We start from the raw sequence: 16,102 nt of genomic DNA on the forward strand, positions 1-16,102 counted from the left end.
TCAGTTTGACCGAATTGGGCTTAGTTGGGCCAAAGATAAAAAATTAAAAATGGGCCAATGAAAAAAAAACTTGATATTGGGCCAAAAATAGGCCCATTCCACCTATTTTTTTGATAAATGTATTTTTTTTGATAGTGGGCCAATTTCACCTGTTTTTTTTAGGGGGAACTTCTTAGCCGGTCCTGTCTAGGTGAAGAATAGCCTACTAGGCCCTGTCCAAAGAACCTATAGCCCACTAAGTCCTCTTCATTATTTTGTTGACAAAAATACCCCTCGTAAAAAAAAGCGATTGAAGAGACACGATCCAACCACCACCACCACTACCATGCCACCACCACGCCACCCCACCGCTGCCACTGCCATCAACACGTTGCCACCATCGCCGCTGCCACCACAACCACCACTGTCACGCCCTAGATTTTCAACATAAATAAATAATTCATTTCAATAAATGAACCTCGCATATTACATATAATACCCCGAAGAGAGAGTTCCAAATGATCATTTACAAACCCAGTTTCCAAGTTTAAAGTTTTACAACATTGGCACTACGGCCCAAACTCCATGGCTAATTAAAAGAGTAAATTTTGAGGTTACATAATATTTGAAGTTAAAAGAGTTCAAATGAATTTACAATTACATCTTTACAAAAGATCATACAAAAGATGATGGAATCACTTCACAAGGACGGCATTCAAAAGGGCATGAAACCACGCATGCACATCACGCACTCCGCGTCAAATCCTTGAGATGTACCTGAAAATGATAGGTTGAGCTACACTAGCTCAGTAGGAATTTCTATACTCAAGCTATATGTAAATGCGATGAAACATGCAATAAGAGTGAATGATTTCTACAAAACGAACAAGAGATACAGAGAGACACAATAATGAACCGACGGACCACGACTACGGGATTCTATACGTCATAAAGGTATCCCTAACCATCATCCATCAAACCAAGGGCAACAATAAACACACATCCATCTAAGTAACTCACGACAATTTCTCAAACAATTTTAAGTCTCCTCAAATGATTGCCACTATTACCTTTCTCATCCTTTACCATTTACCCTCAAGCCTTTTTTCATAAAAGAAAACATTCCCTTTTGATTTCCAAAATGATTTTGAGAAATACTCTCGACCTTTACGGGTCAAGCTCCATTGATTCGCTTGAATGCCGGAATCCGTTGATTTGTGCCCAAATACCGGAACCGTCGATTCGCTCAGGAATACCGGAAGATTTTTCATAAAAATCCTTTTTCCAAACCAAGTTCCTTTCTTTCAAAAACTTTAAAGAAATCAATTGTTGTTCCCCTTTTTCAACAATTACAATCTCAAGCAATACACGGCCCAAACAATAACATGAACTTCAATAATCAATTATAACTTCCTTCATCATGCGAGACATTCAACCGTATTACTACCCCTTGCATTATAGTGAATTCTTTCCACCTGGGTTTCCGCATTACCACACCTTGTGTTGCGGGCCCTCTAGAGTCTCCGCATTACCACACATCGCGTTGCAGGACCCTCAATTCAAAATTATCAACTTACACATACTCACACGCATTACCAATCCACATACAAGAAGACAACGTTCCTAAGGTCACATTCTTTCATTTATCATCACACAATATATGACAAACTCATAAACACGTCCCTTTATACATAAATCAATACCTTACGCTCACGTTATTCCTCTAAGTCTATCACAATGTTGATAAGCACCCGAGAATGTAATGTAGGGTGCGCTAGTATCTAGTTTTAGTCTAATTTAATTACTTATTAGTTATTATTAACGTGTTTGCTCGTATAGTGTTCTAGTTCTATTTTGTAGGTAAATTGCCACAAAAGGGAGTGTTCGTTGCATAAGACATGTCTTTGCCCGAGCAGAACCTGTCATGGCCAAAGCAGAGGTTGATTGCCCGAGCAGAAACAGATTTGCCCGAGCAGAACCTGTCATTGCCCGAGCAGAAGCTGGATGGCCAAGGAATTGCCCGAGCAGAAGTCGTCATTGCCCGAGCAGCACCAGATTTGCCCGAGCAAGAGGAAGGATGGCCAAGGCAGAATTTTGAGCTATTGAGCTCGGCATCGATGGGATGCCATTTGTTACATCGATGCCGAGCCCCTTAGTGGTCCAGTCTCTTATTGAGCTTGGCATCGATGGGATGAAATGCTTTACATCGATGCCGAGCCCCATAGCAGAGTTTTCTAAGGCCATTGCCATCGATGCCGAGGGGCTTAGCATGGGATTTTCAGAGCATCTAGGGAATATTCTTGGCGCGGAGCTTAGAAGTATAAAAGCTTATTTTATTGTTTTAAAAAAATATGTAAACTTAGATTTGCTTACCTAATTTTTAGATCTAGATCTAGATTCAAATTGTTTTTGTTGTTCTTGAGTGTTCTTCATTTTTCAGTTTTGAATATTTCAATTTCTGCCCTTAATTGTTACTTTTTGTTATTGTTGCCTTTATTAAAATTGTTTATCTTCTCCAGATCTATCTTAATCTCTAATTTTCTTCTAGTCTTGTTATTTCAATTATGTTAAGTAGATTTTTGCTTGCTTTTATCTCTCTAGATATGAGTGAGTAGTTTCAAGGGTTAGGTCATGGGGTGATTAGCACCTCATGGCTCGGGCGAAAATTGCATTTTGCACCCAATAAAGCTTTAAACTTTGATTTGAAAATTGATGTGGGGTTCGGGTTTGTTTGTCAAATCACCGAGGTGTTAACCTCTTTGATCATGTGTAGGTGGGAGCTTCGCCTACCCACCACACATGATGCTTAGAGCTCTGTCGCTCGAGGTATTTGCCAAATGAACTCTAGAGCTAACTTAGTTCTCAAATTATTTTATCTTTCGATTTGAGAGCTTTAATCAAGTATCTTAAATTGTGTAATTGGGTGAAAAGTGTGATTTAGCTCGGGGCTTGGGTGTTAATAATCCCTAGACCTAGCCTATCTTTTCTCTAGTTAATTCCTTTTTAATTTAGCCCTTCTATTTCCACCGTTAAAGTAAAACAAAGTTGGCTGTCTTAAAGCTGAAAGCCCCTACTTGCATCTACAAATCCGACCAAGCCATATAATTATTCCCTTGGGTACGATCCCGGATTTCCGGTTTATTATGCTTCAACAGACGTTTTAGGCCCTACGCTTGGGGCGTTATTCCATTACATCGGAGAAAACGAAGCATTTTTGGCGCCGTTGCCGGGGATTTCTTATTATGGCTTTCTTGGAGGTTCGACAAACCACTGTAAGTATCCCGCTTTCGTCTAGTAGTAGTAGTTTATATGTTAGTAGCTCGTATTTAGTTTGGTGGATACCTCTAACCTAGTTCATCTAAACTTGAGGTGTAACGAAGCCAGGCTAAATATCGAGTTTGTTCTTAGTTAGTTTAGCGTAATTAATTTAGTAAGTTAGCTTAAATTTGATTGCATTGCTTAGCCGAGGTGGTGGCATAACCCCTCGCATATTCTGTTTGCTGAGTTGAGGTGGCGGGATGGCCCCTTCTGTCTGGTAGTTTGTTGGTAGTATTTGCCTGTGTATGCGTGTTTACCGAAGCCCAATTTCAAATCGGCTTCATCGTTCTTCTTCACCGCCAAGAATCCGTAGCATTGCCAGGGCGTATCCTGCCCACTCTCCGCCTCGCAAATTAAATCGCAATTGCAAAGGCCCAATGGCCGAAGAAGTTCCAGTTCGTACTCTGCGTGATTATCTGAATCCAGAACGGGCTCCTCAAGTATCTCCTATCGTTATTCCAACTCTAACCGCTGGGAATACATTTGAATTCAAGGTTGAGTATCTTCGTATAATTCCAGAGTTTCGGGGGCGAGAATTGGAGGATCCTTATTTGCATATCCGGGAGTTCGAGAATATTCTACATTCTTTTGTTACAGTTCCAGGGCAACTTGATCAAGCTCGTCTGAAATTGTTCCCATTCACCCTCAAAGACAAGGCAAAACAGTGGTTCAATTCATTGAAGCCTCAATCTTTGCGCAACTGGGGAGAAGTTCAGGATGCTTTCACTACTAAGTTCTTTCCAGCAAGCCGGACAAAATTCACAATGTCTACTAAGTTCTTTCCTCTAAGTCTATCACAATGTCCCACGTCATGCATCGAATCCACTAATGACTTTACAATGCACCACCCATTAGGTTCTATACTAAAATTCTGTTCAACGAACACCGAAGGAAGTTTGAAAGATCAACACGACGAATGAGAAGGATATGAATCACTCTATTACCGTTTAGACTATTTGACAGACCCTTATCAACCAACCACGCACCCTACGATATACTTTACGGCCTATGATACTCAATAAAGACTCCATAGTACATTTCTCAATTCACCAATCATCACGTCATGTAGTAACGCTTAACAAGTCTATATCGATCATTAAGACATACCACAACATCTACTTCAATCAACCAAGAGTGTAAACTAATGTATAAGTATCCTAACCATTTAATTCTACACTTTTCTAATCTACGACGAGAGCCCAAGGAGACCGATTGGTCAAAGAATCTTTCGAGGTACGTACTATCAAGTTTGGAAGTCATTTGAAGCTATTCAAAAGGCGTTTGAAGTGTTCGGGGTTCAACGGGCACGAGAAGAAACAAATAAACCAAATCTGTCCGGAACAAAAGAGGGGTATTGATATCCTTGATCGAGGTATCAATACCTGGTCAGAGTCTGGTCCAGAGGAGAGTGGGGTATCGATACCCCTTTTGAGGGTATCAATACCACGGAGTTTTTCTTCAAATTTTTAGCTTTTCAACAACGAAACTCCAACAACAAACAACGAACCAAGCATGATCAAGGCACAAAATCAACCCACAAACACATAGAAAGAGTAAGAAATCCCTACCTCAAGTGATTTGAACGAGACCCAAGCGATTGATCGAAGTCCAAGCGAGCCCTAGACCTCCAAAGCTTCGAAATCAACCAAGAGCTTCCCTCCAAGCTTGACCCACAAAATTTCAAGCTTGAGAACGCGATTGGAGGGCCGAAGGGTGGTTGATCTTTGAGGTTCTTGAGGTCTTGGAGGAGTTTTGAGTGAGAGGAGAGGAGAGAGAGAGGTATGGCCAGCTAGAGGGAGAGGAGACGTGAGTGAGAGAGAAAGAAGGAGATGAAATAATCTCCTACATACACACACCCCTATTTATACTCCCATATCCTTTAATCACACACTCATTCCCTCAAGTTACAACTCTATCATTTAAGACCCAAATCAAATAAACCCACAAATTTCTCATTTATGCATTACTTTAGCATTTATAAAACCTTTAAACTATTTTCAATTAATATGGGTCTCTACAACCACCACCACCACCACCACATCGCCACCGTGCCACCAACACCACAGCCACCATGCCACCAACACCACCGCCGCCACCACACCGCCAACATGCCGCTGCCACCACAATTAACAGTGTTAATTTTTGTCTAAATTAACAATCGACCTATATAACCTCCTACACCACCACCACCACCACAATTAACAGTGTTAATTTTTGTCTAAATTAACAGTCGACCCATACAACCTTCTACACCACCACCACCACAACGCTGCCACTGCCACCACTACCACCACCACCACCACTCCACCATCACCACCACGCCGCCACTACAATCACCACTACCACGCCACCGCCACAATTAACAATGTTAATTTCTATCTAAATTATCTAAATTAATAGTGTTAATTAACAGTAGGCCCATATAACCTCATATACTATCACTCCACTACCACTACCACTACTACTACCACGACAATTAATAGTGTTAAATTCTGTCTAAATTTATAATTAACAGTGTTAAATTTTATCCAAATTTAAGAATCCTTCATATATAGGGATGTGTACCATAGATTTTTCCATATATTATCCTTCCTTAATTGATAATTGGCTTAGAAATGAAGACAATGAAATTAACACTGTTAATTATAAATTTAGATAGAATTTAACACTGTTAATCGTGGTGGCGGTGGTGGAGTGGTGGTGTAGGAGGTTATATGAGCCAACTGTTAATTAACACTATTAATTGTGGTGTGAATTTATATGAAAATTAACACTATGAATTTATATGAAAATTAACATTGTTAATTTATATAGAAATTAATTAATATTATTAATTATGGTGTGAATGTATATGAAAATTAACACTATTAATTTAGACAAAAATTAACACTGTTAATTGTGGTGGTGGTGGTGGTGGCGGCGACGGCGTGGTGGTGATTTTTGTGGTGGCGGCATAATGGTGGTGGCGGTGTGGTGGTGGCGGTGGCGCTACGGTGGCGGCAATGGCAGCGGTGGCGGCGGCGGCGGCGGCGGTGGTGGTCATTATGGTGGTGGCGGCGTGATGGTGGTAGTGGTGGCGTGGTAGGGGGTGGGCTGCATTCATTTGAAACCCTAAATGATAGGCTGTGTTCATTTTTTGCTATTTAAAGTGGGGTAAAGAAGTAAAATTACACTCACAGGACTTAGTGAGTATTGCACTTTTATCCCATAGGACTTGGTGGGCTATGGAATTCAATATTAGGACCGGCCCAGAATTTACTCTTTTTTTAATGGCAAAAGAAGATTTTTGGCACACATGGCCCAATCTATTGAGCAGTCATCCACAAATACAAAAACAAGCATTCATTTCAGTGGCCTATTGGCCCAATCTCTTGGGGTTTTTTTTTTTGATCCGCACCCAATCTCTTTGTTCACACTTCACAGTCACAACTAGGGGTGTTATCGGTTTGGAGTCGGTCGGATTGGTCCAACGGTATTGAAGACCGATTGGGTTCAAGGAGAAAAATGCTAGGACCGATCTCAACCGGAATTAAAATCGATCCAATTCGGTTCGAGGTGATTCACGGAATTTGGTCTGACCGAAAGCCTAGTTGGTGGCAGCGGTGGTGGTGGCATGATGGTGGTGGTCATTATGGTGGTGGTGGCGGCGGTGGCCGTGGTGGCGTGGTGGGGGGTGGGCTGCATTCATTTGAAACCCTAAATGATGGGCTGTGTTCATTTGTTTCTATTTAAAGTGGGGTAAATAAGTAAAATTACACTCACAGGACTTAGTGAGCATTGCACTTTTATCCCATAAGACCTAGTGGGCTATGGAATTCAATATTAGGACCGGCCTAGAATTTACTCTTTTTTTAATGGCAAAAGAAGATTTTTGGCACACATTGCCCAATCTACTAAGCAGTCATCCACAAATACAAAAACAAGCATTCATTTCAGTGGCCTACTGGCCCAATCTCTTGGGTTTTTTTTTTGATGCACACCCAATCTCTTTGTTCACACTTCACAGTCACAACTAGGGATGTTATCGGTTCGGAGTCGGTCGGATCGGTCCAACGGTGTTGAAGACCGATATGGTTCAAGGGAAAAAATGCTAGGACCGATCTCAACCGGAATTAAAATCGATCCAATTCAGTTCGAGGTGATTCATGGAATTTGGTCTGACCAAAAGCCTAGTTGGACCAAAGATAAAAAATTGAAAATAGGCCAATGAAAAAATACTTGATATTAGGCAAAAAATAGGACCATTCCACGTGCTTTTTTGATAAAGATATTTCTTTGATAGTGGGCCAATTTCATCTATTTTTTTTAATGGCAAAAGAAGATTTTTAGCCCACATGGCCCAATCTACTGAGCAGGCATCCACAAATACAAAAACAAGCCTTCATTTCAATGGCCTATCGGCCCAATCTCTTTGATTTATTTTTTTTGATGTGCATCTATTCTCTTTGTTCACACTTCACAGTCACAACTAAGGGTGTTATCGGTTCAAGGTCGTTCGGTTCGGTCCAACGGTGTTGAAGACCGATTGGGTTTGGGGAGGAAAATGCCAGGACCGATCCCGACCGGAATTACGATCGGTCCAATTCAATTTGGGGTGATTCACGGAATTTGGTCTGACCGAAAGCCTAGTTGGACCAAAGATAAAAAATTGAAAATGGGCCAATGAAAAAATACTTGATATTAGGCCAAAAATAGGCCCATTCCACGTGCTTTTTTTATAAAGATATTTCTTTGATAGTGGGCTAATTTCACCTGTTTTTTTTAATGGCAAAAGAAGATTTTTAGCCAACATGGCCCAATCTACTAAGCAAGCATCCACAAATACAAAAACAAGCCTTCATTTCAATGGCCTATTGGCCCAATCTCTTTGATTTATTTATTTTGATGTGCATCCAATCTCTTTGTTCACACTTCACAGTCACAACTAGGGGTGTTATCGGTTCAGGGTTGGTCGGTTCGGTCCAACGGTGTCGAAGACTGATTGGGTTTGGGGAGGAAAATGCTAGGACCGATCCTGACCGGATTTACGATCGGTCCAATTCAATTTGGGGTGGATTCGGAGAATTTGGTCTGACCGAATTGGGCCTAGTTGGGCCAAAGATAAAAAATTAAAAATGGGCGAATGAAAAAAAACTTGATATTGGGCAAAAAATATGCCCATTCCACCTGTTTTTTGATAAAGGTATTTTTTTTGATAGTAGACCAATTTCCCCTATTTTTTTTAATGGCAAAAGAAGATTTTTGGTCCACATGGCCGAATCTACTGAGCAGTCATCCACAAATACAAAAACAAATATTCATTTTAGTGGCCTATTCGCCCAATCTATTGTTTTTTTTTTTTTGATGCGCACCTAATTTCTTTGTTCACACTTCACAGTCACAACTAGGGGTGTTATCGGTTTGGAGTCGGTTGGTTAGGTCCAACGATGTTGAAGACCGATCGGGTTCGGGGAGAAAAATGCTAGGACCGATCTCAACCGGAATTAAAATTGGTCCAATTCGGTTCGGGGTGATTCAACGAATTTGGTCTGACCGAAAGCCTAGTTGGACCAAAGATAAAAAATTAAAAATGGGCCAATGATAAAATACTTGATATTAGGCCAAAAATAGGCCCATTCCACGTGTTTTTTTGATAAAGATATTTCTTTGATAGTGGACCAATTTCACCTATTTTTTTTAATGGCAAAAGAAGATTTTTGGCCCACATGGCCCAATCTACTAAGCAGGCATCCACAAATAAAAAAACAAGTCTTCATTTCAATGGCCTATTGGCCCAATCTCTTTGATTTTTTTTTTTGATATGCACCCAATCTCTTTGTTCACACTTCACAATCACAACTAGGTGTGTTATCGGTTCAGGGTCGGTCGGTTCGGTCCAACGGTGTTGAAGACCGATTGTGTTCTGGGAGGAAAATGCCAGGACCGATTCCGACCGGAATTACGATCAGTCCAATTCGTTTTGGGGTGGATTCGGTCCGGTTGGAAAATTCAGTTTAACCGAAATAGGCCTAGTTGGGCCAAAGATAAAAAATTAAAAATGGGCCAATGAAAAAAACTTGATATTGGGCAAAAAATAGGCCCATTCCATCTATTTTTTGATAAATGTATTTCTTTGATAGTGAGTCAATTTCACTTGGGTTTTTTTAATGGCAAAAGAAATTTTTTTGCTCACATGGCCCAATCTACCGAGCAGTTAACCACAAATACAAAAACAAACCTCCATTTCAGCGGCCTATTGGTCCAATCTCTTTATTTTTTTTTATCTGCACCTAATCTCTTTGTTCACACTTCACAGTTACAACCACACCCGAATTTAAAAAGTTGTAGACGTTCTTGCCTGTGAGAGAGAGAGAGAGAGAGAGAGAGAGGGGAGGTTAATAGCTTACTCGATGAAGATTCGGTCTGGTTGGTTCGAGGCGCGATTTGTGAGAGTCTGAGGGAGAAGCATTTTCAGAGAAGGGGGAGGCTCGATCTGTGCGTGGTGACTGGTGGGCTGAGAGGCGCGATCTGTTTGTTTTCAGAGAGAGAGAGAGAGAGACCAAAGGGCAATGGTCATTCTTCCCTTAGTCGTGGATCCGGTTTCTTCTTATTCTTCTTCTTCGATCTCCAGTCGCCATTTCGTTTCTCTATCATTGAAAGGAAAGGGCTGTGAGCTTTGTGACTACGGGAATGAGATTATGAGAGGGTAATAGAGTTTGTGTTGTGTGGACGGCGTAGATTACACACAAAATAAATCTACGGTAAAGATTAAACCGAATTATGTAAATATATGTAATATATATAGTCGGTTCGGTTCGGGGTAGTTCGGTTCGATTAGGGCAGTTTGGTCATGTCGGTTCGGTCTGGTCGGTTGACAATTTTACAAAACCTATACTGAACAGAAATTGGGTTGGTTCAGTCCACTCCGAACCAGAAATTTTCCACCACCACCCCGACCGAAGACCAAACCAATCGGTTGGTTTTTTTGATCTTTTTCGGTCTAGTCGGGTTTGCAACACCCCTAGTGGCTATTGGTAGGACAAAAACCGGGCTACGGGTAGCACTTGAAAATTTCAGCGCAATTACACAGTCTTCAAGGGCTAACACCACACTTCAAAACAATGATCAAAGGCAAGATTTAGCTACCAAATGTACTCATAAACACATAAAATAAGTGAGAACTTCCTGCCTCGAATAAAAAAAAAATTAGCAAATAAAAAAAATGGTTAAGATTAGCAAATAAAATGCATAACTCCACATTAAGATTAGCAAATAAAAAAATTTAAATTACGAGTATCTACAACCTTTGATCCCACCCTTTCGAAACCTGTTAATTCCAAAAGAACGTCAAACCTTGTTTATCGGACAGGTATAACAAGAGTAATTGTCCAAGAAAAAAAAACAAGAGAGAGACAGAAAAAAGTGCAAAACAAAAATCTAAAAATATTAGTATTTCACAGTAATCCTTGTTTAATGTAAAACCAAATCTCAAAAACCATAAGAACTAAGAAATCAAAGCCTTAACAATTGCCCTTAAGAACAGAATGAAAAAGGAAAAAAGGAAGCAGAAGGAACAAGTAAACTGGTCGGAACCATTCTTGAATGGAATGTTAGAGCAATTCCTGAGGTCGGATCTGAAAACGGGGTTCCAACAGACAGAAAGCATACGTTCGACTTGACTGGTCTCGGGCTTCTATGTAGCCTTCACTTTATTCAGCCGGCGTTAGACCTGTACAAACAAACAGAGGAAACTCAGGAAAGAATCAATGGTAACCCTTTGATCATTTTCAATGAAGAGCACATATTAATCCTATTCAACATTTCAACACAATGAGCTTTGGCTTGGATGGGTGACACAGTAAATTTCTAGTAGAAATGTTTGATGCGACTACTAGTACTCTACTTATTTGTTACAATCAATTTTAGTTAAAATACTGGTTCAGTAACTAGTGTAGAATCTGATGGACACATTCGTGTGCGTGTCATGTGTGTGGTGGGCGTGGGGGAGTGTGTGTGGTGGGCGCGCGTGTGCATGTGTGTTTGTGGAGACCACATGAGTGTACAAATGGAAACAGTAACCAAACCGCAACCCTTATCTTCCCAAGAAAAAGTGTAGTTAGATGTTAGCTCACCAAAGGACATGGCATAAGCCACGTTAAAGGAAGACTTGGATAGCTGGATGTTAGCAACATTTTGAACCCTCCAGCAATCTTCACCATGTGGTCGCTCTATTTTCTGGTGGAATTCGTCAGGCATGTTCCATACTGTTAGATCTTGTAGGTTTCTGAGGTGCTGAATCCCCAATGGAACCGTTTCTAGTTTCTCACAGGCTGCAATATCTAGCACTCTTAGCTCAGGCATTGTTCCTTGCTCCATTCTTACGCTCTTCAATTGTCTTAACATTAGGAGGCCAAGCTTTTTAAGCCTGGGGTATCCTCCATCATAGCAACATAACTCTTCCCCTGCGTAAGCATCGCGGAGTTCAAGAACCACCAAGTTTGGTAATCCTTGAAGTGCTTTCAGTGGATCGTCGTTCAGATTGGAGTATTGGAGGACTAGCTTTGCTAGGTAACTGAGGGAAGCGATCCATTTAGGCAAATTCGGTAATCTGCACTTAAGATATAGGCGTTGAATAAACCGCGGAGGTGTTGAGAGAGAATCTAGATGGAGAAGGGGTTCGGTCATTCCTATGGACACTATGTATAATACGGAAAGGTGCTTTAATTTCTCCAAAGCATAACATAAGTCCATCCCGTTCTCTCTTTTCAGTTTTGAGATTCCCAATCTCCTTAGCTCAGTTAGCTTTCCAAACTCTCTCACCATATCGCCATTCCCATTCACGTCCACATTTCCTAACTTTTGTAGCTTTATCAATCCTCCTATGCCTACTGGAAGGCTAATCCCATGTGTGGTGGGAAAATGCGTTTTAGGAAATCTATGGCTATAGCCTCGCAACTGGAAAAGATGTTTTAACTTCAATATCCCATGAGGCAGGGTTGATATGGGAGTGAATTTGAGATCTAGTATTTCTAAGTTCTTAAGCTTTCCAATGGACTCCGGAAGCTCCCTTATCATCGTCCTCCTCAAACTCAAGTATCTTAAGAGAATCATTTCGGACAGCTCCGGAGGAAATTCGAAAAGCCGCGTACCATCAAGCTCCAACAACCCTAACAATCTAAAACCCTTAAAAAAGGTCTTCCCCAACAACATTGAAGGTACAAAAACCAATAGAGATCTGAGGCTAGGAAATCTCATGTCCAACGGGAGCTCCTCACAACTGTCATGAATTGCCATTCGACGAATCTTCTCATCGAGTGACATTCTTTTATCATTCAGTATCAAAACAAATGACTCATTCCTGGATTTCAACTGGATAATTTCGCGCATAACATCGTGCACGCGACAAGTACTAACCCTGTTGTAGTAGTCTATTTGCACTACTTGAATCATACTCCTACTAACAAGTTCATGTAGGTATTCCTCTGCAGCCTCTTCCATGGTGAGGCCTCGCTTCTCTTCCACAAATCTTTCAACAACCCACAGCCGAATTATTTTCATCCGTTTGATTAAATAATCCTCCGGGAAAATGCTCAAGTACAAGAAGCAACATTTAAGGTGATATGGTAAGTCTTGGTAACTTAGTAGAAGTATTCTTTCAAGACTCTCAAGGCTGGAGTTACTCTTCATCTCAGAATAAAGGCTGTCATGCACTCTCGTCCATTCCAAAACATGTTTATCCTTCTTAGACAACAAGCTGCCTATTGCCACAATTGCTAGTGGCAACCCCCCACACTTCTTTAATATACTTCGAGACATGCTCTCCAGTTCTTTTGGGCAGACACCCTTGTTTTCCCTTCGGAAAGCTTTCATGCAAAAGAGTTTCCAAGCCTCCTCCTCTGGCAGAGGTTGGAGACGGTAAACATGACTGAATATTTCTATAGAGGCTGCTATGTCACTTTTTCGCGTAGTGAAAACTATTCTACTACCAGAACAACAATCGGGGAGTGCAAATTTCATTAGTTCCCAAGCATTTGTGCTCCATACATCATCAAACACAACTACGTACCTCTTTTCTTGTAAATATTCCTTTAGCTTGTTCACCACTTGTAATTCGCCCATTGTATCAAATCCCTCTGGAATTCTCTCTTTTGTTTCTTCCAACATGTCCTTTAGCGCAGATCGTAGAAGCTCCGCTGCTGTAAACGAATTTGAAACAGTTATCCAAGCACGGCAATCGAAGTACTTCTTAACAACTTGACAATCATAAGCTTTCTTCACCAGAGTAGTCTTCCCCACACCACCCGTCCCCACCACAGAGATAGCAGTGAGATTCTTCTCTCCTTCTAGAAGCCAAGAAATCAACACACGTTTGGGATTCTCAATTCCCACAACATCAGCTTCGTCTATGAAGAGAGAGGCACGTCGAAGATCATGCCACGTGTTCAATGTAGAAGACGAGCTTGTGGCGTCCTCAATCCTTCTAAACGAAAACGCATTCCGTCTATTGGAAATATCCTTGATCTTCATCTTTACGTCCTCTATCTGTCCTGCTAAGCGGTGTCGGGTCCTCAAGTGGCGAATACAGTGAAAGAATCTCTGAAGAGAGAGGACAAAATTACCATTCGGCCGCCCCGGTCGAGACGGCAATGACAAGCGGAAAGAAAACTCATCCAGGATGTCCTCGGTATCATGGGCTGCGTCTCTCACTTGCTTTACCCACGTTTCGACGCCTTTTTCTGTTTCAGTTCTTGATTCGGCATCCTGCAGGAAAGATCTCATGCTTTCCAAATCATCACGCAACTCACTAACTCCCCTCCTAACTCCGCCGAGGAATTGAGCTTCCTCTGCTAGGAGCGTTGCCAATTTTTCCACCACCACCTCCACTGCTATCATGGCCATTGTCACCCTTTTCAAAATAGTAGTAATTTTTTTCCCCGGTGAAGATGATTGATGAAGATGAGATAGGTGTTGGGGATTGGTGAAGATGATTGATGAAGATGAGATAGGTGTTGGGGATTGATGAAGATGAGAGTGGTGAAATCAAAGTCTTGCCAGTTGCTCATGACCAGCTACATTTCAAGTACAGTAATCTAGATGCATGTAGGGTACTCGACTACTCGTGGTCCAACTTGCTATCAAACATTCCTATAGACTAAATGACATTGACGATGACTTTTCAAAAACAATCCCAGTGGTAAACCTCAACCAGTCATAGGAGCGTAAATGTTCATATTAGCACCACCTAATTTATTCTTGTTAAGTCCATTTATATTGTTATTACTTGGAGATTAATAATGCGTTTTTTGTGATTGTAGGTATTTGGAGGCTTGACATATTAATGGGTTTTCAGTTCGATTAGTGTGATGTTTAGTTCAAGAGTTTGCGAAGTTATACGTGGCGTTCAACAAGAGGTATGGGGTCGCCTGACCCATGGCAAGAAAAAAAATCCCCTACAATTATACTGACCTCGATCTTGTAATATACCGAATGAACCCACTAAATTTTAGTGATGAACCCATAGTAATAGATTATTTCTCTCATAAACCTTCAAACCCACAGTACGTATACAATCGGCAATGAGGCTATTATGGAACAATTTTTAAACTTGAAATCTCATTGAATGCCATCGTAGGAGCTCATGCAGTATAAATTACTTCCAAATTAAATTGAAAAGAATTTATTAAAAAATTACTTTTTTGGTATCTTTTATTCTCACTGCTATCATGGCCATGTTAGCCTTTCCAAACTGGTTATTTTTTTCCCTGCAAATGAATAGCTGCTGAGGATTGATGAAACTAATTTAGTCAAAGTCTGCAAGTTGCTCATCAAATACTCTTCAAATAGTCTAGCCGCCCATATGGAAATCCCCCATGGGTGATATCCAGATTCCACTATGAAAAATAAGGGTTCCCTAACAATCCTTAAAAAACCCTAACAGTATGAACGCGAATCACTAAGTGAAATTATCAGCAAAAACTACGCAAAGCAATCAATCGCATAACGCAGAGATATACGTGGAAAACCCCAGAATGGGTAAAAACCACAGGAAGGAATCAAACCACTATAATCATTGTGCAATTACAGATATACCTATTCAAACGTAGTAAATCCTCACGATGTTCTAAGTACTACCTGCCGAGTCACACGTACACTGCACCCAGTGATCTTGATCACCAACGGCCTTGAGTCCACAAGTCCTCCGAAAACTAACTAAAATCTCCCTTATGAATTGGTCTCCAAATAAACCAGTTGCGTCTTCCTTTTCTCCTTAATTACTGCCGCCGCACTAAGTCACTGTATGTGTAGACTGTCTGTGTAGAATATAGGGCGCACCCTTTTCCTTGCCGTGCCAACAGTAATGCTACACACACAGCATTTATGCACAGATTTGTTGTGGGGCCCACTACGGGTCCCATACAAATAATCCAAGCCGTTCATTAAATGTAAAACATTTTTTCAAGGGCCTCCGCGAAAAATCAGCTAAATCCGATACATATAAGTGATTGATTTAATCATCTAACTTTTCATTATCCTGAAATTCGAATGAAAAGTTAAATGATTGAATCGAGCATCTGTAAGTATCGGATTGAGTTGATTTTTCGCGGAGGCCCTTGAAAAAATGTTTTACATTTAATGAACGGCTTGGATTATTTATGTGAGACCCGTAGTAGGCCCCACAACAAATCTGTGCACAAAATCTGTGCATAAATGCTGTGTGTGTAGCATTACTGGCCTTTTCCTTTGATAAGACTTTGGACCAAACCTAGGAGGTTAAGAAACAAGTCTATAAGAGCATCTCCAATCCATCTCCATTTCCTCCAAAATA

At 40.9% G+C, this 16,102-nt stretch overlaps 1 protein-coding gene across 1 annotated transcript; it reads right to left on the reverse strand.

Annotated features, from left to right (window-relative positions):
• Positions 1-10,701: 10,701 nt before the first annotated feature.
• Positions 10,702-14,317, reverse strand: LOC131301548 (disease resistance protein RPM1-like). The gene is made up of 2 exons (XM_058327910.1): positions 11,409-14,317; positions 10,702-11,005 (listed from the first exon to the last, which is right to left on the reverse strand). The coding sequence occupies exons 1-2, from the start codon at positions 14,173-14,175 to the stop codon at positions 10,986-10,988; spliced, it is 2,787 nt and encodes a 928-aa protein (XP_058183893.1). The 5' UTR covers positions 14,176-14,317; the 3' UTR covers positions 10,702-10,985.
• Between the last annotated feature and the right edge of the window lie 1,785 nt (positions 14,318-16,102).

The sequence above is a fragment of the Rhododendron vialii genome, chromosome 9a (genome assembly GCF_030253575.1).
Source record: "Rhododendron vialii isolate Sample 1 chromosome 9a, ASM3025357v1".
NCBI classification, from domain to species: Eukaryota; Viridiplantae; Streptophyta; class Magnoliopsida; order Ericales; family Ericaceae; genus Rhododendron; species Rhododendron vialii.

What these genes read in the sequence shown, in the direction of transcription:
- LOC131301548 (XM_058327910.1), bottom strand. Translation starts at nt 14,175, where the DNA reads ATGGCCATGATAGCAGTGGAGGTGGTGGTGGAAAAATTGGCAACGCTC. An exon ending in GGCTTATGCCATGTCCTTTG is followed by an intron (nt 11,006 to 11,408) that starts GTGAGCTAACAT and finishes TTGTTTGTACAG; the next exon opens with GTCTAACGCCGGCTGAATAA.